Source organism: Sciurus vulgaris (assembly GCF_902686455.1).
Source record: "Sciurus vulgaris genome assembly, chromosome: 2".
NCBI classification, from domain to species: Eukaryota; Metazoa; Chordata; class Mammalia; order Rodentia; family Sciuridae; genus Sciurus; species Sciurus vulgaris.
Window position 1 is genome coordinate 200,343,836 of NC_136462.1, and position 22,061 is coordinate 200,365,896.

Consider the following 22,061-nt stretch of genomic DNA (forward strand, 5'->3'; position numbering starts at 1 on the left):
GAACACAGTGTAACTCTCTGCTTTGTCACTGGGCCTTCCTGTGACGGTGGCAGGTGACATCAATGTCACCTCTGTGCCTTCTAGACACTCTACATATGCCCTCTTCCCTCTATCCAGAGCTTCCTCCACCTGCAACCTGCCACTGGGCATCCAGGTCAGCCTGGCTCTCTCTGAATGGCAGGACATAGCTCGGTCTCTGGAGGGTGAAGAGTCGGTGTCACTGTTGGGGCACAAGGCCACTGCGTGTGAGGGCAGCCCTGTGGGAGCATGGTCCTGTGTCTGGCTCCTTGCTCCTTGTTCATGGACCCTGGCTTTCCTTCTCCCGCAGTGCAGAGCCACAGTGAGAGCTGCTGTGGCGCCTGCTGAGGCTGGGCAGAGCAGTGGGCACAGCATGTCAGTCCAGGCGCTTCCCAGTGGGTCCCCATTGTTCCCTGTGTGGCACCCCCATCTGGAACTCTGCCAGTTGACCCAAGTGGTGGGTGTCTCCCACCAGCTGGCTCCCTTCCCAGCACCTGTAAGACAGGAGGGAAACCCACAGACCTGTCTCTGTCCTCGGGCGGCACTGTGCCCCTGCAGGGAGGAAGAAGAATCCCTGCTCCGATGACGGACAGAGGGTGACGTCGGAGGCTGGCTGACTCCTTGGCTCACATCTCACTGCGGATGACACGGGTGGCCAGTGAACGTGCACGTGGGGTCTCTGATTAAATGGCATTGAGCCCTGTCCAGTGCCTTGGCCACACAGAGGCCAGTGTCTCCAAGGGCTCACCAGAGACCAGGGGAGCTGCATGACCTCGCCCAGCACTGTGCCCAGTATGATGTGGTAAGGGCTTTTGCTGCTCAGTGGAGGGCCACCTCCGTGAGTGTTGGAGGACAGACACACAGGGGCAGTTCTCTGTGGGGACAGGGACTTCTTCTGGAAAGTTGGGTGTGGGAGAACAGGACAGAGGCTTTCTGTACAGGGATCGTGCACGTGCAGCCTCCTGGCCAGGAAGGAGGGCTCTGGGGAGGGCAGGGAACGTGTGGCCGATATGCAGGTTGGGCCTGGCACAAGTGGTGGCAGGCCCCAGCGTTTCTATTGGGCGTGGGCAGCTGTGCCGGTTTCCCATGGCTGCTATAAGCAGCTGCCTCACGTCTGGTGGCTCTGGGCAACCAAACCTTATTCTCCTACGGCTCTGGGTCCCGGAGCCTCTCTGGCCCTCCAGAGGTTCTGAGGAGGGCACTTCCTTCCTCCCCGAGCTCTGGGACTCTGGGCATTCCCTGGTCTGTGACCACATCATCCCAGACTTTGGCTCCATTTCCACATGGCTTCCTCCTTTGCGTCACGGTGGGTCAGACTGCCCTCCGACTTTCTCTTATGTCGTTAGATTTAGGGCCCACACTAAATCCTGTGTGTCTCATCTTGAGAACCTTGAATTAATTCCTTCTGGAAGGTCAATCAGTCAACCATAAAACTGACCTTTCGCCAAGTAAGAGCATCTTTGCAGGTTCCTTGGGTCAGGACTTGGGGGGACTATTCCACCTCCTTTACAGCTTCTCCCCGCCCGGCTCGTGGAGGTGATCTTAAAGCACTCTTCTAAGTGAACGCGGTGGCAGGGCACGCAGACACAGACGTCCAAGGGTGTGCATCCGGGGCTCCCAATGTGTGTCGGCAATTTTTGCAGAAAGTGGATTATAAACCTAAACCATAAAAACAGAACTAACCCTCTTGCCAGCAGCAGGACGTGTTCCCCACTCTGGGAAGCAGTTGTCCAGGTGACGAGGTAGCTTCAATCCCAATGGCTCTGAGGCCCGTCAGTTCCCTTTAGGGAGAAGACCTGAGGCAGCTGCCTGGGCATGCTGTGTGGATGGTGCCCACCAGAGCTGAAATCAGCTGCAGCCCGTGTGTCCAGCCTTATCCCCCGACCCTGGCCACAGGACTGTGCTGGGCCAAAGCAAGTGATGCCTGCTGGCTCTGCTTCTCCTCAGGGGTACCCTCCTCCCAGCACCATGGCAGGTGCTGACTCTACCTAATAGGAGCACGTCGTGCCTGGCTTGCTTAAGGGGACCCAGAAACCCTCAGGGGAGCAGGGAGATGCTTCTTCCTCTTAAAAGCTTATCTCAGCCTCAGGACAGAGTCTTGTGCCCACCCAGCAGGACCAGTGGAGGAGCCCCAGAGATCCTGGGGCTCCTTCCCTTTGGGGGACCCGTTTCTATACACTTCCTGTCTTGACACCAGCACTTCATGGCTTTGTCACACCACGATCCCAAGAGCAAGGTCCGGTGCCAGTGAAGGACTATGCCCAGACCCAAACAGAAGCAAAACTTTAACACAGAGATAAGAAAGCAGAGGCCAACCATCACCAATTCCTGATGGGAGCCTAGGTCCCTCTCCCACCCACGTAGGTGACAATGCCCAGGGAACAGCCCACAGTGGTGACAAATGTCTGTGCTTTCATGTTTATTATTGGGGCAGCAAGTTGAGCTAGAAGCCCGGTCCCTCGGTCCCTCGTGCCCCTTTTCAAAGGCCTCCTGCCCCAGCAATTATCAAGGATGTGGAGGATGGACCTGCAGATGTGGTGGAAGCAGTGGCCCAGGGAGAATTAATCACCTCCGTTCCTTATTGAAGTGTCAGGGAGGGACCAGGGAAGGCCGATCGTGCTGCCTGCAAGCTGGGGTCGACAGCTCGTGATGGACATGGAGTCTGAGAGAGAAAGAGTACATCAGAATAAACGCTGCCCGGAACCAAGGGAGCAAGAGGAGTTGATTACACCACCTGCCAATCTCAATATTTCACAGCAGAGTGACAGGCACCCCCGAGGCCCGGCCGTTAGTTAGAAGACCAAGTGCTGTAACTTCAAAGGCACCTAAAGCTGGGCCTTGGTCGGCCCCATTTACAGACAGCTTGCTTGGAGCTTCCTTGACCTGGCAGGTCCTGGGGGGTAGATCAGAGCAGGACGACCCTCCATTCGTGGCTGGGGAGCCCCTTCACTCTGTGCGAGTGTGTGTTGTGGGGAGGGAGGACGACCTCTTTCCCACGGCAGGACAGTGAGGAGGGGTCTGTCCTAGGTGACCTGTAATGCTGTAACTCTGGGAACCTGATGGACTCCAACAAAGAAATGAGAATGATCTTTGAGGAAGGGGATTGGCCAGCTAAAAGGTAGGACAACCGTCAGTCTTGACAACCATTAAACCTGATACGCCAGCCCATGAGGAGGACATTCACCACACTGCTCAGGAGCACCTGTGTCCAGGGGCTGCCACATGTCCTAGCCAATTTTTTTTTTTTTTTGTCTTCTTTATATTTTGGAGATTCTTCCTGTCAATAACTTAGGAAGATGAGAGAGAGAGGATGTTTTTTAAAAAATGTTTTTTTCAAAAGATGTTTAATTTCCCTCTTCTCTAGACTATTCCAATAGCTTGGTACTAATCATTTGAATTAACAGATGGCTGTGTGGTGAAGTCATCTGCAAGCAGAAGGACAGAGGAGTTATGAAGGATAAAGACCTAATTTATGAGATTCTACATAGACCAGAGCCCGTGAGACACTCCTGAGGACGTGTTTTCTTTCTTAAACCTAAACCCAGGAGTCCTTCCCAGACACGTTCCCAGCAAGGGGTCAGATGGGGCAGACCAGAACTTTCTCTTTAGTTATTATGCACCGTGGGCACATCAGACCCCAGCTAAATGTGACCAGGAATGTGCAGGCAAGTCACTGCTTCAGAGAATGTCCTTCCTTGTCCACATTCACTTGAAGGTCAGGCTGTGTGTGCACGGGTGGGGACCACCTGGTCTCACTGAAGGGATCTGTGCTTGGACATGAAATCACTGAATGTCCCAAGGAAAGGAAGCATCTGTCTTATACTCCAAACGGTCTGTAGGGGACACCCCAGTCACAGGATGTGCTGACTAAACCAGGGCGTGTGGGACCCTCCCCTAAATTCAGACCCCTCTCAACTCTCTCCGCCTCCATCCAAGCCCTTCCTGTTAATTTTCACAGTCCATGTACAGGGGTCCCCTCTGACCCACGGCTCTACTTCCCACCTGCCATCAACTCACTGTGGCCTGAAAATGTCAAATGAAAAATTTCAGGAATAAGCAATTTGTAAGTTTGAAATAGCTTTTGTTCAGTATATTGCTATCATGGTTCTATTTGATCATCAGTCATCATGGCTAATCTCTTAGTATGCCTAATTTACAAATTAAACTTTATGGTAGGCAGGTAGGTATAGGGAAAAGCAGAGTCGATGTGGGGCTGGGTGTGTCTACAGTTCCGGGCAGCCCTGGGGTCCTGCAAGATAGCCCCTGTGGATAAGGGGTTGCTGTAAATTGACCGCCAAATGTTAGAAGTTACGAATTTGATGGAGTGACCGTTGGAAACCTGCATGATTCACACTCACGGGCGAAGTCAGGCTGGGTGACAAATGGACAAGAGAAAACTCGCCAGGGTGATAACTCCAAGAGGGAGGTGGCTGACCCAGGCTCAATGAGAAGCCCCTGGAAAACCGGTGAAACGCTACAATGTGCTTTTGGGGAAGAAAAGCATCCTTCTTGATGTTCTTGCTATGAAAATAAATGGGAAGTGAGGGGTGGCCGCTTGGACCACCCCACAATTTTGTGTAAAAATGTACTCCGTCCTCGTCCCTACAATTAACTGTTTTAATTTTTAATTTTATTTGTTTTAATTAGTTGCACATGACATATTTATACATTTTGATAGATCATACCTAAATAGTGTAATCTCTTATTTTTCTGACTATACATATTGCAGGATACAATGAACTCTTGTTGACTTTAACAACTCAAAGCTTGGCACTGAGGGTGGATTTTTATTTGATCTTTATAGGCTTGACAGTTTATTTTCACAACATTTGGTTGCACTCATTTTTAGGATAAATTCTCGGATGTTAATTCCTTCCTACATACTGTGGAATTCTGGTCCCCATTGTGAATGGGTTAATTTTGCCTAATGTTCCCCCAGTTGCAATGAGCTGAGTTAATTAGGATGCTCTTTACCAAGTTGAAAGGCATCTCTGCTGCCTTGTACCCAGGTGCCCCGCTGACCTTGTTAGCTTAGAGAATCACGATTCTCCTCCATCTTACGAATCATCTCATGCCACCCCAGTTTTGAAGATGAAAGTTCGGGGGAGATAAAGGTAGCAACTGAGCAGGAGGATGTCACCGCCACGTCTTTTAGCCCAGAGTCCTGACACTGGAGTGGGCCATTTCCAAGGACAGCCTCCAAGGCAAAATCACCTGGAGTCCGGTGATTTGAAGATCCTGCAGACCCACCACCAGGGTACGATTTGCATGCAGAACAGAACTGTTCACACACAATCTATTCGAGGCCTACTGAGATAAAGAGGGGGATCGCAAAGGCCCTGCCTCCATCCGTCGGGTTGTCTGAAGATGAACAAGCCCTCCCACAGAAGGCGGGTGGGAGAGTCCCCAGTGGCCCTGCCTTGCTGTAAGGCGAGAGCCATTTGGTTTTAGCATTAAGCCTCTAAAACTGTAATGACATATTAATGGATTGGTTTGTTGTGCTGGGGATTGAGCAAGGTAATGAAGTTGTGTCCTCCTGGGCCAGGGGAGGGCCGTGGGGCCCAGGCGGGTTTCTACCCTCACCTGGAACACCTAAGTCTTTGGGCACCTGCTCCAGCATGGGGGTGGTCCCCCCACCCAAGGGACCACCCTGGTCCCATGCCAACCTGGTCCAGCTGGCGCCAGTCGGCCAAAGACCATCCCTTCAGCCTGCCGCGGAACGTTCTCGTCTCGGCCTGTTCCCCAGTCAGGGTCTCCCTGGAGCAGAGCAGCTTGGCTCCCGCGTGTGCGGGCTCACGTGGCTTGTGTTGTTTTTCGTTAGAGAAAGACACTGAAATCCCACAGGTCCACACACGGCTGACCTGCCTGAGCAAGAGCCCCATGACCCTCCTTCGCTGTGGGCGCATGATTCGGACGGGGCCACTGCTCTGAGCGAGAGCTCTTTCCAGACGTGGGCAGTGGGGTGGACACCAATGCTGCAGTTCTTTGGGACCCGGAGTGGGATGTTCTCTCTCCAAGAGCCTAAAGCCCCTCGCACAGCTTGTTACCGTTCTCTTGACATGGCGGTTATTGACCCTGGGCTGCAAAAAGAATCTCGTAATTAGGTTTGCCCTGTTTTTGTGTTTGCGTGTACCGCTCTTTCTGGCTGATGACATATCAGCTTTTTATTATGATGATGATTATTGAAATCCCTGTGTTAAAAGGACCTGTTCCATTAACTGAGACCAGTTCTATTTACTCCGATGCTGGGATACATTAAAACATTCCGTGGTAGAAAGAGTGCTCTTATATATTTCCTTAGAAACGCATTTTGCGGCACTGAACAGAGAACATTGATGTGGTTGAGGTTAATTATTTGGGCTTTTGCTGGGCACACTGGAAGTCGTGCCGCTTCTCCTGGTACACAGACTAAAATTGGAATGCGGAAGAGGAGCTGAGCATGGCCCTGTGCCCGATGACACATCTGAAGTCATATTGATTGAGGGAGATGTTTTATTGAACGATAAGAACTACATTGAGTTTATGGGTTTGCAATTTCCTGCAGCTGGCATGGCTTATAACAGTCAACACCGCGAGGTTCGGGGCCTCTTTTCCAAGGGAGGTTTCAGAAAACTCCCCCAAACCTAGGACGCTTATTCACATTTCATCCCCCAAACAAACTTGTGTAACTCTCATTCTCGTTGTGCAGACAGAGAAACTGAGGCTCAGGGAGGCGTCCAGCACCTGGGGAATGCGGTGTTGGCGGTGGGGATTCATGTCGTCCGCGAACCCCCTCCGTAGCCCATTGTGCCCACAGGTGGCCCGTGAGCTTACTACCCCGTCTCTCCTCCAGGCTCACTGACAGAAAGCTAAAATTCATTCATTTCAAAGGAAATGTTTACCACTATTAAAAATGGAGAGCCAGTCCTAACGTCGCGAGGGGAACGTTAGGAAGACGATGCATTTCGGTAAATAAATTCCAGTGGGAACCTGCTGCGAACTGAAGTCTACCAGCTCTTGGGACATTCCCGCTGCTAGAAAGAGATCTGCAAGGCCAGAGAGACCTCACAGCCACGTAGGTGTCCAGTGAGGGCTTCCTTCTTTCTATGATCAGAAGAGTCAACTAAAATAGGAAACAGCGTCATTTAGGTGTGTTTGACTCTGTGCTTGTGACCCACCTAAGATCAGGCCTCTCCCTGGCCTCCAGGGGGTCCCTTCCCTGAGACTCTTGTTCTGCCAGGTCCCCTTTTCTCTGTCCATGGGCTCGTCCTGGGCTTGTGGCTGACCTAGTCCTTCCCTGGCTTTGGTAGGGTTAGGGTTAGGGACTCATACCCAACAGAGCCAACTGCAGAGGCCTCGGGACACCCTGCCACGCCCTCCTTCTCGGGCTCACCGAGGTGGGTTCCCCAGCAGCTTTGGAAGTGCAGGTCTAAGTTCTGAGGCACTGTCCGGGGGTCCGCTGCAGGGGAGCTGCCTGTGCCGAGGTGGCAGTATATGCCCGAAGGTGAGAGGTGACCTGGCCTTTCTTCTGAAACCAAAGAGGCCCCAAGGCAGGATTAGGGCAGGGGCAGAGCATCACATTTGGGTTTTACAAAGATCACCATGAGAACAAGGTACCAGGGCTGAGGAGGACGGAGCAGGAACAAGGAGCCACGGGTGGTGGCCCACCAGGTTCACCCTTAGAAAGAGCTTGGGCAAAGTGGTGCCCACCCAGAGAACAAGAAGGTCACATTCGTCTTTAGTGACACTTGAAACCGAGGACAGTGCTTCTTCCAACGCATCATCATGCGGTGGGCGAAGCTCTCGCCCGGCGTGGCCCCTCCGCAGCCCAACACCCTCCCAGATAGAAATGAAGTGGGGTTTGGGGTGCATCTGCTGCACGTGCAGTTGTGGGACTCGAGCCCCCTGCACATCATGTTGGCTCAAGGACAATTGTCCCTCCACACTGTTGACTGCCCATCCATCTCAAGCTGGCGACCAGGGATAGGGACTCTGGGTGGGAAGGCTTCTGGATGCCACCCTTCTCTGCTGACCAGGAGACTGGGCATCTCCTGGGCTTCGCTCTGTCTGGGGGTCCATCTGATGCTTCCTGTCACCTCAGCCCCAGCAGAGGGTCCCTCTGGGGAAGACCCTGGAGGAAAAGTCACTGAGAGGAGGGGTCTCTGGGTGCCATGCTGTGCCCTTCTAATAGGACTCCCAAACTGGTGTCAGGTTCTATTAGAGCACCTTCCCTTTCCTCCACCTCATGGGGCTTCATCTTCTGAACCCAAGGCGGGCGAGGGGCTGCCTTCGGTGCCGGGCCTGGGGGCTGCCCCGCCCGCCTTGCTTCTCCCAGGGTCTGCTCCCCTTCTGCCCCAGGAAGCAGGGACACCATTCAGGGAGCAAGAACGTGGAGGTTGATGAGACTATTTTTCTTTTTAGATCACAGAGAAGTTGAGTTTCTCTTGACCAAACTTTCAGTCCACTGGGCGCAATTTGATGTTCTCTCCAAATATTAATAGATTTGTTCCTCAGCAGAGGCACGATGTCTCAGCCTGCTCCGGGAGAGTCTTGTCACTGTAAAGGACACAGAGCCACGCAGGACTTCCTCTGTGCCTAGCCAATTCATTAGACCCGGTTAGCAATTTGCAAAAGAGATTAATTGATTTGCAGGCTGCTGAGGCCCGAGTGTGACTCAGTTGCCTCCCAGCAAGCTCAGAGGAGCCTAGCCTCAGGGGACTCAGAGCGAACGGCAGCATGCGAGCTTTCGTCAAAGGCTGAGCAGCGTCCTCATTCCTCATGGTAAACAGAAGCCAGAGAGATGAATTTCTCAGCACCTTCTGGCTTAGGTTGGGATTTGGGGCCACAGTCTAGACTCCCTGGATAAAATGAGAAGGCTCACAGAGCTGTGACTGCCAGTATGATAACGTGTTTCTCTTCCAAAGCTTTCATTATTCCCAAACAGATACCCTGGGTATCTTATTTTGAAATGTTGCAGAGGTTTAAATTCTGCATACCTGTGTTATGAAGAACTCTTTGGGTTGTGAGAAAAAGAGACTTAATTCAAATTTGCCTGAAAAAGAAAGAAAGAAAGAAGAAAGAAAAGTAAATGAATAATTATCTCATGTAACAGGGTGAGATGGCTTCAGGTGTGGCTGGATCAAGAGTTTCCATTAATGTCAGCAGGACTCAGTTTCTTTCTGTCACTTGGCAACTCTGGACCTGCTCCACCTTTCCATGCTTATGTGAGCTGGTCACTTTTCATAACCCAAGAGCCCAAACTAAATCTCACTGGCTCTTGACTTTGCCCCTGGGATGTTGAGAGACCAGGCCTGAGGTCGGGACCTCAGAGAGAGGTTGGGACCACCTCCGCTATAGCCATGAAGAGTAAAGGACAGATGATCCTCAGCGGAAGAGGGGACAAGCAGGGAAACACAATGGATGTTGCTGCTCCTCCATGTAGCCTGAGAACTGTTTCTTTCTCCTGGTTTAATGCAAAGAAGTGAATACTTGGGAGCAGTTGAGTCCCTACAGCCCCCAGAGGAGAGGAACAGAAGATGGCGTGGGCCTCTTCAAGGAGCTCAGGGACTGGCTGGGGACCGAGAGTCACCCAGCCTGAGGTTCACAGGCAATTACTGGGGCCTCTCTGTGCCAGGCGGTGTGTGGGCGCAGGGGACAGGAAAATGGGGACATGACATGGCCCCTGTCCTCTGGGAGAGCGCAGCCTGGCGAGGGGAGCCGCACAGACTGGTAAACAAGTCATTACAGATGCGGTCGGTGAGCTTACTGATATGATTAAGCTTCCCAGCCAAGGATGCTGACAGGGCCGGCTGGAGGGAGCAGGCAGAGCTGCGTAAACAGGAACAGAGCGAGGGCCGCCGTGCTCCCCGCTCCCAGCCCGAGGCCCCTCGCCCGCCCACGGCAGGGGCCGTGTCGCGGCCTGCAGGGACCAAGGCTGGTACTCTCCGTCCTCTTGTCTCCCTCCTTGGAGCGTAAAGAATTTTTGCCATACACACTAAACTGCAGGAAATGGAGGCGCACAGCACTTAACTACTATTTACTTATTTATCTGAAATGCTAAGCGTTCCCCTTGGCAATTACTAATAGATTCCTGTAGAAATGGAGCAACCCATTCAGAATTTTGATTTCTGTGCCCACAGGGGGAGGGAAGGCAGACCACCTGTGCTCTGCTGACCCTCAGTGGGCAGTGGGTGCTCAAGGTGGGAAGGCCATTTACAGAGAGGTGGATGGGTACTTTTTGAAAGAGGGACGTGTTTAGGTTAAGAGTCTGTGCTGGTGGTGGGGGGTTAACATCTTCAGTCCCAAACCTGAGACGAGGGTGAGTCTCCCTTTGAAAGACTTTCTGAAAATGATTTTCACCTTTGGGCTGAGAGAGCCCCTTCTTAGCAGAGGGCTACAAATGAAGCCTGAGGTTTGTTCTAGAATTTTCCTCTGTGAATTGCTGAAGCTGGTAGCTGAATTCAATTGGACAAGGCAGGATGAGAAATATGGATCTCAGGCACAGAGCTCAACAGGCCTGGCAAGGGGACACAAATGGGGTGCACTTTCATGAGCTACCCTCAAAAAAGGGAATAGGGCTCACCTTTCTAACCCCCCCCCTCCTCCCCACGGTCACCCTCCACCTGCCACCTGTTCCTCCTGAGGGGCAAGACCCTTTGGCTTGGGAGGAAGGGGAGCCTTTAAGGTTAATCTTAAGGTGAGGCGGGATGGGGTCACCAATAGGGGGCCTGGGGGTGGGAAGTAGCCCCAGGTGGTACACCCTAAGTGACAGAAGGCAATTCGCATCTCAATCCCTTTAAGCCTCTTGATGGCGTCATGGAGAAAGTCTCAGCCTGATGCTAAATATGCATTTGGCACCTGCCTAACCCTTTCCTAATCTCCCTTTTAATCAGGGAGAGGTTAGGTCTCAACCTCTAACTAGAATTCGAGAACATGATTCTGTTTATTTCATTTGTTTTTACAGGAGCATCTGCTCCTTCTAATGCCAGGCGCCTCAAAGTCTTTGCAATCAATTGGCCCAGCTGACTTTGCAAAGCAAGGGCCCCTCTCCGCTTCCTTTGAGGCTGAGGGTGGTACAGGGCAGGAGGTTTGTGTGGGGATTTAGAAAAAAATTCATTTGCGTCCTGACTTTTACTAGTTTCTCAGGTCTTCATCTGTGAAAGGGGGGTGCAGCTTCCGAGACCATTTTTCATTTACTGTGGACCTTGGAAACCCCAGAAACCTGGCTGGTTTCCCCATGGGTAGTTGAGAGACCCAGTCATAGGATGTGAGCTCCCTGCGTGAGGTGTGACCGGCAGGGCATGTGTCGTGGGGTGCACTCAGTTTTCAGTCTAGAGAAGACAACGAAAGGGTGTCAGTGGGCCCCGGAGTCTCACCCACCCAGAGGACAGGATATTCAGAAGGCTTGGGTTCGAGCAGTCGGCACCCAGTGCTGTCTGTCCCTCCTGCGGGCGGACCGGCTGGGGCACCAGAGAACAAGAGTGGCTCCTGAGCTGCAGCCCCAGCTCGGCTCAGCCTCCCTGAAACCTGCTCTGCCTCCAGCCCTCTCTGCCTCCAGCCCTCTCTGCCTCCAGACGGATGCACTCGGCCTCGGCCCCAGGCCTGGACACTGGGCTGCGCGGGCATGGAGAATCTGTTCCAACAACGAGCTTGCTTCCTGCTTCCGCGCTGGGGTTTCCTCCAACTGTTTTTCCTCATCTGATTTTCAATATGGCCCCAGGGGTCAGGAGGTGGATGTCAAGGCCATTCCCCATCTTAATTGGGAGTCACGTCCAAGTTCATACGTTGAAGAGAAGAAATGCAAGTTCAGTTCCAGCATTTTCCCTCTGCTGGAACTCTTAAAATCTTGGCTGCTTATTTAACTTCCAGAGACATGAAAAAATGATTTTTGTACCACCCTCTGCATAGACATTAGCCATCATTTTCAGTCATTTTCAGCTTTCCGTTTTCGCTATGAGGCACCTGGCGTGCCGGGAATGGACAAAAGCCATTTTTCTAAGTACCAGAGTTTGAAATTATTAAGTGTTCATTAAGCACCCCCGGGTGCAAAGCACTCTCCGAGATGTTTGTTTCTCAATTTTCCATAATTTCCTTATTTTTCTCCCCTAGCTAAAGGCAGATTGAAAAATGAACTCGGTGCGTTTGAGTCTGAATCATAGCTAATGCACGACGCCCCCTCCCTTAACTGCGTTGTTTTCCTCCTGCCTCCTCTTGTCTCTTTTCTTATCAATCTGATAAAAGTTCTTGTTCTTCTTCTCCGTTTTTTTAACCCTTACCTGGGGACTGTAACTTTTGCTCGATTCCAGCCTGCCCACAGCGGGGCACTGGGCAAAACCCCCTTGAACAGCCCTCGCCCCCCGGACTGCGGGCAGAGAGCCACGGAAAGATCGAGAAGGCTGCAGGGTAGCCGTGGTGCAGCACGGCTTCTATGCGGCAGCTCGGTGTCCGGGTGCGGTGGGGGCGCTGGGCAACAGCTCGCGTCTCCCCCACCCTGCCCGGGGGCTGGGGGCCTCAGCGCTGCGTGGACTGTTCTGGAAAAACACAAAGCCCGAGCCCCCCTCCCATCCGCCTTCACGGCTCCGTGACTCCGGCTCTTACATGAGCGGAGAAAAAGGCTGTTTTTCTCTTTTCCTTTCTTTTTATTTTTTTGACAACAACCTCACATAACCTCAAAAAGTTACCCATGAATTTACCAAAACTTTTTATGAAACTATTTTAACCTCTGGTGGGGGTTAAAAAACAAGCTCTGTGAATTTATTACCCGGAAAAAAGCGAAGCATGACTTTGTATTTGATGGGAAATCGTCTTGCAAGCTTCAACGGCGCCCCCTAGCGCCGTTTGCGAGAAGGGCAGCCCGCGCTCGGCCGCCGGGCTCCCGCGGCCGGTCCGGGGTCTGCGCCCACCGCCGAGCCCCTCGCCGCCCTCTGGGTTATGCCCTGGGCGGTCGGGTGGCCGGAGGAGAGCAGGCTGAAGCCCGCGCGGGAGAGCCGGGAGTGGACCCCAGCGCCCTGGTGCTTTTTGAAGCGGGCTGGACCCCGATGATCGGGCGACCCTCGCCGGGTCTCAGCACGCAGGCGACCCCCGCCTGTTTATCTCGTTTATTGCCCTCACGTGCATCCCACCCAGATGTGCGGGAGGAAGAACCGGTCCAACCGAGGAGGCGGCGCCCCGCCGGGACCAGGCGCGCCAGGGGCTGGGGGAGGCCGGGACAGAGACGGGGGCTTCTCTGGCATTCTAGGGTCGAGGCTGAGAGGTGGGGGAAAAAGAAAGCGAGGACATGCGGGCTGCCGAAGGACCCTTGGGGGCCCCGCTGCCCCGAGAGGGAGCGGTGCACGGCGGAACCCGGGTTCCAGCGCAGGACGCGGGCTCGCGGGCTCCGTGCGGGGCGAGATGTTTCCCTGCCTCCCAACGTGGAAACGCACTCGTTTTCTCTTTCCGAACTAGCCATGTTTGTTAAAAAGCACACGGAAAAATATTAAAAAGCAGATGTTCCGGAGCAGACGGGCAGGAAGGAGAGCCCGTGGAGCAGGCTGCCCGGAGAGGCAGCAGCGCGCCGGGCGGAGAGGACGCTGAGCCCGAGAAGCCAGAGCAGCCGGCTCAGGTCCGAGTCCTCCCACCTGTGGTCTCGATATGCATCTCAGCTCTTCCGTGCCTTAGTTTCCCCGTCTGTAGAAAGGGGTGATAATTACGGTGCCCCCAGAACATACGATTTGGGAAACAACATTTTGCATCATGTAGATCTCAGCTCCTGGATGCTGACAGGGTGCCGACTCATGCTTACTCACTTCCCTCCAGAGAGGAGCCAGAAACAGAGTTTTGCATTAAGTAAATCTCCTAATTTTTACATAATGGTGATCCACACACACCTGGGCCCGAGCACAGCTAGTCTGAGAGCTTCCCTTTACCAGCTGCCAGCGGCCCAAGGGGAAATTTGGGGGGGCATGCCGAGGGGGCTGCCATCTCTCCCGGCATCCAGTGCCCCATGGGCAGTTCACTCGAGCCAAGTGTTGAAGCTGGTGTGGCCACAACTCTTTGGGGGAGAATGGATTTGGGAAAAACAAGTCCTCTTTCTCTCCCTGGGAGAATACAGAGGGCTCCTGCTTTTCAATTGGGGGGGGTGTGTGTGTGTGTGTGTGTGTGTCTTCTAATCCCTGGAGACTCTGCCCCCACCTCAGCTGTGTGTTCTGCTCACCCAGCTGTTCACCAGCCCAGGCACTCTGCACCCTTGGCTCTCTGTGGGCTTCCCACTGTCCTGAGGTCCCCGTGTGGCTGCCTCTGCTCTCCAGCCCTAACTGATGGCATCCCTGATGCCCTGAAGCTCTGACTCCCATCTGCTCTGGGTGTCCCGTGGCTCCACAGATCTGACTGCTCCTTGCCTGGCACAGCCTGGCTGAGGTGGCTTCCTGCACCCAGGGCACAGGCTGCCTGTGAGGCCTTGCTCCCTGAGGGTAGACCAAGCACATCTCCCTGCGTTCCCATCGTGGTCCCAAACCCTGCACCTTTAAAGGACCCCCAAGTTTACAGAGAAAACAGCAGAAACCACTGGCTGCAGTGATTCCAAAAGGCAGCACCTTAAAGGTCACCGAGGACCGAGGACGTGTGCTCCCACTTCCTTGGGTCAATGCATTAAATATGATGCTATGGATTTTAAAAAATCCACATGTTAATGGTTCAAAAAATGGTTTTGTATGTTTTAATACGAAAGTGATTTGTTTCCCTTTGAAAACGGCTCTCTGTGTCTGTGTGGTTTGTGTTTCTCGGGGTTTTTCTCGTTCTTCACTCGGGAGGACTGCTGCAGACTGCCAAGTGCAAGGGAAACACTCTTCCTTCCACTCATGAACTCCTGCCTGTTGTGTTCTGTTGTGTCTAATTTTAATTAATTTGGATTCATTTAAGTAACATTTCATTATAGATTCAATGCATAAATATTGTGGATTTTTTTTTTTTTTTTTTTTTAATTAAGAAGTGGGAGACATGTTTAGTCAGTTGTAAGTTCCTCGGCTAGGAGAGCGCCGGCGCCTGGCTTGCTCCTCGAGTCTCCTCGAACACCCCCGGAGGCTCTCCATTTGTTTGGTTATGTGTTTGCTTTCCCATCTCTTCTCCAATCTTCTGCAGCCAGTTTAGCAAGACGCACTTCACTCCCGACAGCTTGAGTCTCTCGATGCTTCTGAGGACACAGGACATATTTCTTCTTTGCTTCCTGCTTTGCCACTCAATAAATTTGAGGTGTCACCAAGCAGTCATCTGGGTAGTTAGATAAGGAAGGAAACAATGCTTTCTCCATTAGCTTGCTGGGAAGAATAGGGACTAGATTAATCAGCGTGGGCGGGCAGTGCCTCCTTATGGAAAGACTGGCTTCTTCCATCAAAGTCATGACTGCCTTTCCAATGTGGGCACCTTAGATGCCACCCGGGACAAAGGAGAAGATGATGGAGCCTTGAATTTTAAGTGTGTCTTCAGTTGACATTAGGCAAATCTTTAATCCCACCTTGAATGTGGTCCTGCAGGTGCCGGGGTCAGCAGATCGCCAGGGACCTGCGATGTCCTAAGAGCAGAGAGTATTTTTTGGTATCAGTCACAATGCTTAGTAGCAAGGGACTAAAATCCAACTCAAAAAGGTGTAAGCACAAAAGAGAATTTGTTTGCTCACGTGATGAAGAAACCCAGCGTTGCTCCAGCTGGATCCAGGACTTCGGCAATACGGCCAGGACCCTGAGTGCCACTCCTCAAATCAGAGTTGATTTCCTTCTGGGTTGTCTTCACCATTGGGCCACTGGTGGCCCCCAGTGGCCTGGGCTTACCCACTACCCTCTCAGCAAAGATTTCTAACCAGTATTCTAGCATCCTCTGGTGTAACGAGGTTTGGGTTTCACAGCTGCCTTGAATCCACTCCTTGGCCCTGTGGGTAGAATGTATCACCCATTTTATACCGGGGAGGGCTGTTCCCTGAAGGGACACTGAGGAGGGATGCTGAACGCAGAGAAGAGCAGTTGCAGATCTCAAGCTACTGGTGCACATCTAGGCCTACCTATGCCCACTCCTCTTTCTCTCTTCAAGTTCCTCCAGGAGTTTACCTGCAAGAGGCAGCTTAGACAGGAACCCAGGAGCCGGTCGCCTGCAAATTACGAATGCAGGTGTTCATCACTGGGGCCCAGTACAGAGCCAGCCCTGTTGGCAGCACAAAGATCGGAAGGAGTTTGGGGGGCACATGTTTGGTTCATCAGTCTTGTGGCCTAGGTCCCTTTAAGTCACCCATTACATAAACTATGAGTTCGGTGACACCTTGTATTCTGCTGCTTCTCACGACACAGCTCCAGCTGAACTTGTAAGGAGCGTCTTTGATAAGGCCTTTGTCATTGTTGGAACCACTGGTCTGACTCATCTAATGGGTTTCAGAGCGCAGCACTTCACTCTCCTCCCGGCACTTTGAGACAGCGCTTCTGGGACCCAAGCACGAGGCGGTGCCGCCCTCTTCCCTGACATGGGGCAGTGGCTGTCATCCCTCCAGGAGGGGCCCCTTTGCAATTTCCACACACACGCACGTTCTGCTTTGCTCTTTAAAGCTGCCTTTAGGGATTTGTTTACAACATCCGGGGCTTGTAATTGTATCTCAAATGCCCCGGAACCAGGCCCCCCGTGTGTTCAAGGTGCTGCCTCCCCTCACCCTTTTTCAAACTAATTTTGTCCGTCTAAGAGTGACCGAAACAGGCACTGATTTCAGGCTAACGTGCTCTCCTAAACAGTGTTTTATAATTCAAAAGAAAATGTGGATGCTCCTCAATTTACCATGGGATTTTGTCCTCATAGACCCACCATAAGCTGAAAGCACCTAATGGCCACAGTGCATTGGTCCCCCTGACCTGTGGCACAGCTTGGCTCAACAGTCCACAGCAGAGGGTGGGTGGTTCCCTGCTTGGGCTGCTCGCCGCCACCCGGCGTCCTGAGAGTAGTTACCGAGAGGGAGCCCGGGAACAGATCCAGATTCAGACCTGCAAGTTCATTTTCTAAGGAATGCACTTCAGTTTCCCACCATGGCTGAGTGATAACCATCGCGTGTTTTGACCACTGATGGGCACGCACCGTCCATGCAAAACGGAGGCTTTGTATGAATTTGGTTATAGGGCGGCTCTCTTTTCTGAGGGATAATTTTTTTGGGAAATAACCTCTTTACACTAAGACTTTTTTTTTTTTTTTTTAATTTAATTGTAGATGGACACAATACCTTTATTTTATTTATTTATTTTTATGTGGTGCAGAAGATTGAACCCAGTGCCTCACATGTGCTAGGCAAGCGCTCACCACTGAGGCCCAGCCAAGCCCTACACTAAGACTTTTTTATTTATTTATTTATTATTTTTTACAGACTGCATTTTGATTCATTGTACACAAATGGGATACCTCATTTTGTTTTTATGGTTTTGCCCAATGTAGATTCATACCATTTGTGTAATCATACATGTACACAGGGTGATGATGTCTGTCTCACTCCACCATTTTTCATACCCCCCTCCCTCTCATTTCTCTCTACATAATCTAAAGTTCCTCCATTCTTCTCTCACTCCCCACCCACCCCCATTATATATCATTATCCACTTATCAGGGAAAACATTCGGTCTTTGGTTTTTTGGGTTATTTGGTTTTTGGGTTATTTGGTTTTTGGCTTATTTCACTTAGCATGATATTCTCCAATTCCATCCATTTATTTGCAAATGCCATAATATTATTCTTCTTTATGGCTGAATAATATTCCATTGTGTATATATGCCACAGGTTTTTTTTTTTTTTTTTTTTTTTAATCCATTCTTCTGTTGGAGGGCATCTAGGTTGGTTCCACAATCTAGCTCAATTGTGAATTGAGTCGCTATGAACATTGATGTGGCTGTTATTGTAGTATGCTGATTTTAAGTCCTCTGGGTATAAACCGAGGAGTGGGATAACTGGATCAAAAGTGGAATTTAATGTATGCTCCAAGTGATCAGAAAAGGAACTGAAACGGAAGCCCCCAAGTCTTTCTAGGCTGAAGTGCTACATTCTGAAAGGAGAGTGAAATTTGGTTGTATGTGGAGAAGGGATTCTCTGTTTTAATCTAAGCAGAAGGAGAAAAAGACACCGAGTTGAAACCCCCAAGAGCGGCATGCTCCGCACTGAAGAACTGTAATTAAAATGTGCATGCTAAGCATGGGAACTGTGCGCATGTGTGGTCAGCACCAGAGGGGGAGGAAGAAGGAGGGAGGGGGAGGGAGGAGGAGAAGAGCTGGGGGTGCGCGTGTGGACGCCTTCAGTGTCACCCAGCAAGCTCACAGCTTCCAGCGGACGCCGTCCTAGTTCATTTATTTAAAAAAAATCTCAACTAAGCAACCAGGAGAAATCACTAACCATTTTAAGGTGGAGAACGGTCTAGGCCGGGCTTTGTCCAGGTGTTTCTGTGAGGTGCCATGCAATGACACACAGGGGCAGCTGTGGCTTTGCTGAGCACGCACTTCCGGTCACAGCGACTCAACCCACTGCTGCGTGCAGAAAGCCTGCGATAGGTAAATGCCATGTGTGGGTGTAAGTTGAAACTTGGTCTGCAAAGCCTGGCGGCGGGTGAGGTTTGCCCTGCGGGTAGTCCTTGGCTGGTCCCTGGTCGTCAACATTTGCAGATGTAGCAAAATGGTGAGGCGGATGCTTGGTGGTCAGCAGGCCTGGACAATTTGCCAAGCTTATGGGGAATAACCAACATTTAGAGACGAGGCTGAAGCTTATGCCCTCACATCACCGTGTCTCATCGCAGAATGAATATGTAAAGTTTGGGCTTTTCTCACGAAGACTGAGAATAGCAACGGGCTTGAAAAGATACATGAAGTTTCTCTCACAAATAGCCATTGGATAGAAATCGTCTGAGGCTCTCGTGGTGGCTCCGTGGTGTGTGGGGACCTGGGTTCCTTCCATTTTGGTCTTCTGCTTTCTTCACCATATGTTTTTCTTTTGTGTGGTCTAGAATGGCTGCTCCAGCTCCTACCATTAGATCTGCATTCCAACCAGGAGGAAAGAGAAAAGGGAAAGGGAGAGAACCCACTTTCCCTTGACGACATACCTTGGAAATTGCACTTATCACTTCTTCTCACATCTCTTTGACCAGAACTGCGTTATCTGGTTATGCTTGACAGCAAGGAAAACTGGGAAGTCTTGGTTTTAGCACAGCAGCAATGCATCCTGCTAGAAAGAAGGCTTCGTGCTACTAAGAGGAAGGATCAGAAGTAGGTCTGAGTTAAGACACAAGCAGGACTGGTACGAAGTCCAAGCTTTTCTTCCTTAGAATAATACCGTTAGTGTCCAGGCCAGCAACGCCAAGTCTTCTGTTCGTGTCTTGACCTGCATCCTTCCAGGCAGGAGGCATCTCATCCTGTTATTCTCAGCACAGTAAGACATCAAATTTAAAAAAAATACAGGACTCACACATCCAGTGGAGGAAAGCATGTCCCTGCTGCGCTGAAGAGTGGCCTGGTGCTGGCATGTAGGTGTCCAGGAGTCTAGACAGTGCGATTGTGCCTCCCAGCCCCTCCACGCCCTGCATCCCCCTCCTGGTGGTAGACGAGCCGCGGTCTGGCCTGGGAGGGGACCTGCAGGCTGCACGTGAGCTGCTTCTCCTCCTGTCTCCTCCGTGTGGTCACTGCCGCCTTCCCAGGTCACTCCTGCAGAAACCTCACATTCTCTGCTGAGCGTATGGTTTACACGAAGGCGTGACCCCACAGAGTTGTGTGAGCCTCCTGGATCCCGGGGTTCCTACGGTGGCCTCCCAGCAGGGACCGTACATGGGGCTGTGGAATGGAGGGGAAGAGCCTGGAATGCAGCTTTTGAGTCAGGCTGCCTCGTTTTCATCCACTAAGCTGGTGGAGGGGTCTTCAGTGAGCGCCTGTTACGTGCTGCCTGCGGTGTTTGAGAGGCTGGACTCTGGCAGCTGGGACAGGCTGGACTCTGGCAGCTGGGACAGGTCCCTGGAGCTGATGGTCCGGGAGCAGTGGCCCTGGTGTTGGAGGCTCTCCGGATCCTGGGCTGGGTGCGTGGCATCCACACACTTGATTCCTTCAGCCTGCCCTGCTGGAAGGGCTGGGATTCAGCCCACTGTGTGGATGGGGGCCGTGAGGCCCAGCGAAGGTGTAACCTGCCTCGGTGCCATTGTGTCCACAGGTGGCAGAGACCGGGCTCGAGCCTGGTAGCTGGCTGGAGAGCTGAGTGCTGGGACCACCTCGGGGTGTGGAACCCCGGCCCCCAATTTGTCGGACCTGGCACTGTGGCCGACTTGAAACTCTAAATCATTTTGAATAAAGGCTGCATGACTTGGTTTGCAGGGGCTCTGCCGGCTGTTTACATGGAGGGCATAATGTCCCCACTACCGTCGAGGAAGGTGGACAGGAGCACTGACAGACAGGTGTGCTCATGTCAAGGCCTACTGAGGGGGCAGCTCCTCAGGGCAGGGGAGCCCTCACCTGAGTCCCAGGAACAGGGCAAAAGCGTGAGTTTCCAGAAGGGTCTTACAATCAGTTAAGCTTTGGAGACACTCCAAGCAATAGAAGTGAAAGACATGGTCCCCCAAGGTCTGCCCCAGGAGAAAGGAGTTTGCACAGCGCTTCAAGAACACCTAGGGCCTCGGGTGGGTTCTTATGTTTAGATAGACTCCTAATGTTGCCGCAGTTTTAGATTTACAGAGAAGTCGTGATGGAGATCCCACGTCCTCCATGCCCAGTCCCCAGTTGTGGGGGGGCTGATTCCACACGGGGATGCACTCACTGTTGGACACATTATGGCTCAAGAAACTGTGTGGTTTATTCAGTTCTCCCCAATTTCCCCCCAAATCCCAGGCGACACTCAGTTGACATCCTCTCGGCTCCTCTGGGCTGTGGCGGCTCCTTCTTTCCGACCACAGTTGGGGGAGCGCAGCTGGGCATCCTGGTGGCCTCTGGTCTGCGTGGTGTTCCTCTCACCACTTGGCAAGGCCTGTGGGCGTTGAGGAGAAGGACTGCAGAGGACGGGTGCCTCACCCGCCTCGTCCTCGTCCCTGCCGCTGGCACGACTCATGGCTGATGGTGCTGACCTTGGTCACCTGGCCGGTCCACTCGGCTTCTCCACGGTCAGCCTCTCACCCACAGAGTTCTGCTTTGTTCTCCCGGAAGCGTCCGGCGTGGCCGCCTCCTCTGCGCCTCCACAGCTTCCCTCGGAGGCCAGCTCTGCCCTCTGTCCCAGGGTCTCCCCCTCACCCACGCGCTTTCCCTGTGATGCATGGTTTAATTAGCATTTCTGGAACACAGGCAGGCCGCGTCCTTTCAGGGCTGCCACGTGAGCTCAGTCCACCACCGTCTCTGCCCAGCTGAGCCATTATTGGAAAAGTAAATTACTCATATTTTTCTTGAAAATATTTGATAAGGAACTGCATTAGAATCCTCACTGAGAACATATACCCTGAGCCTATCATCAGAGGAGAGATGTTACCTACATATGTATAAAAAAGAACCACAGGGCTTGTTTCTAGATAGAAGCCTATTTTAAATTTTATTGTTTATCCTGTAGTATTTCATCAATCCCACCCGCTCTCGGTATTTATTAGCAGGTGGGCCCCGCTTTCTCCCCCTCAGAGAACCATCATAACGGAGGAGCGTGTCCCGGGTTGTCTTCCGGCAAGAGGGGGCTGCGGAGGCCCCGTGTGGAAGACGGATGGCCTTGGGTCCCCATAGGCAGGAGAAATATTTCTGAGGTAAATAGACTACTAATTTTTTAAGGCAGAATTTGTGAAGGCCGTTCTTGCACAGCGAGGTTAAAAACGTCTCTGCGGGAAGACACGAGCAGCCAACTCCTCAGCAGGCCGCCCGTCAGTCCTGGCCTCCCCATCGTGTGTCTCGGCCTCCTGAGCCTCTCTGACAGCCTCGTGAACGCTCTCCTCCTTCGGGGCCTGCCTGGGGTCCTCCGCAGGGGCTCCGGCAGGGTGGCCCTACCTCTTCCTGCCCAGGTGCAGCCGCGCAGGGAACAGGACCCAGTGCCCGTCTGCCCGTGGCCCAGCCTGAGCCCCTCGCCCACCCTGCCCTCTGGGT

The 22,061-nt window shown here is 52.3% G+C and overlaps 1 protein-coding gene across 11 annotated transcripts in view; it reads left to right on the forward strand.

Moving 5' to 3' along the window:
• Positions 1-22,061, forward strand: part of ZNF831 (zinc finger protein 831) — a 95,104-nt gene that overhangs the window by 53,598 nt on the left and 19,445 nt on the right. For 2 of the 11 annotated variants that reach the window (XM_079125578.1, XM_079125579.1), the window contains exon 5: positions 118-203. The exons of 6 other annotated variants lie outside the window; for them this stretch is intronic. In XM_079125578.1, coding sequence (XP_078981704.1) covers positions 118-188 — 71 coding nt within the window. In that variant the 3' untranslated portion in view covers positions 189-203. Of the gene's footprint in view, positions 1-117; positions 204-576; positions 879-5,027; positions 6,675-6,706; positions 10,563-22,061 lie in introns of those variants that run through there. 3 more of the 11 variants (XM_079125577.1, XM_079125576.1, XM_079125571.1) reach the window with 3 other exon arrangements.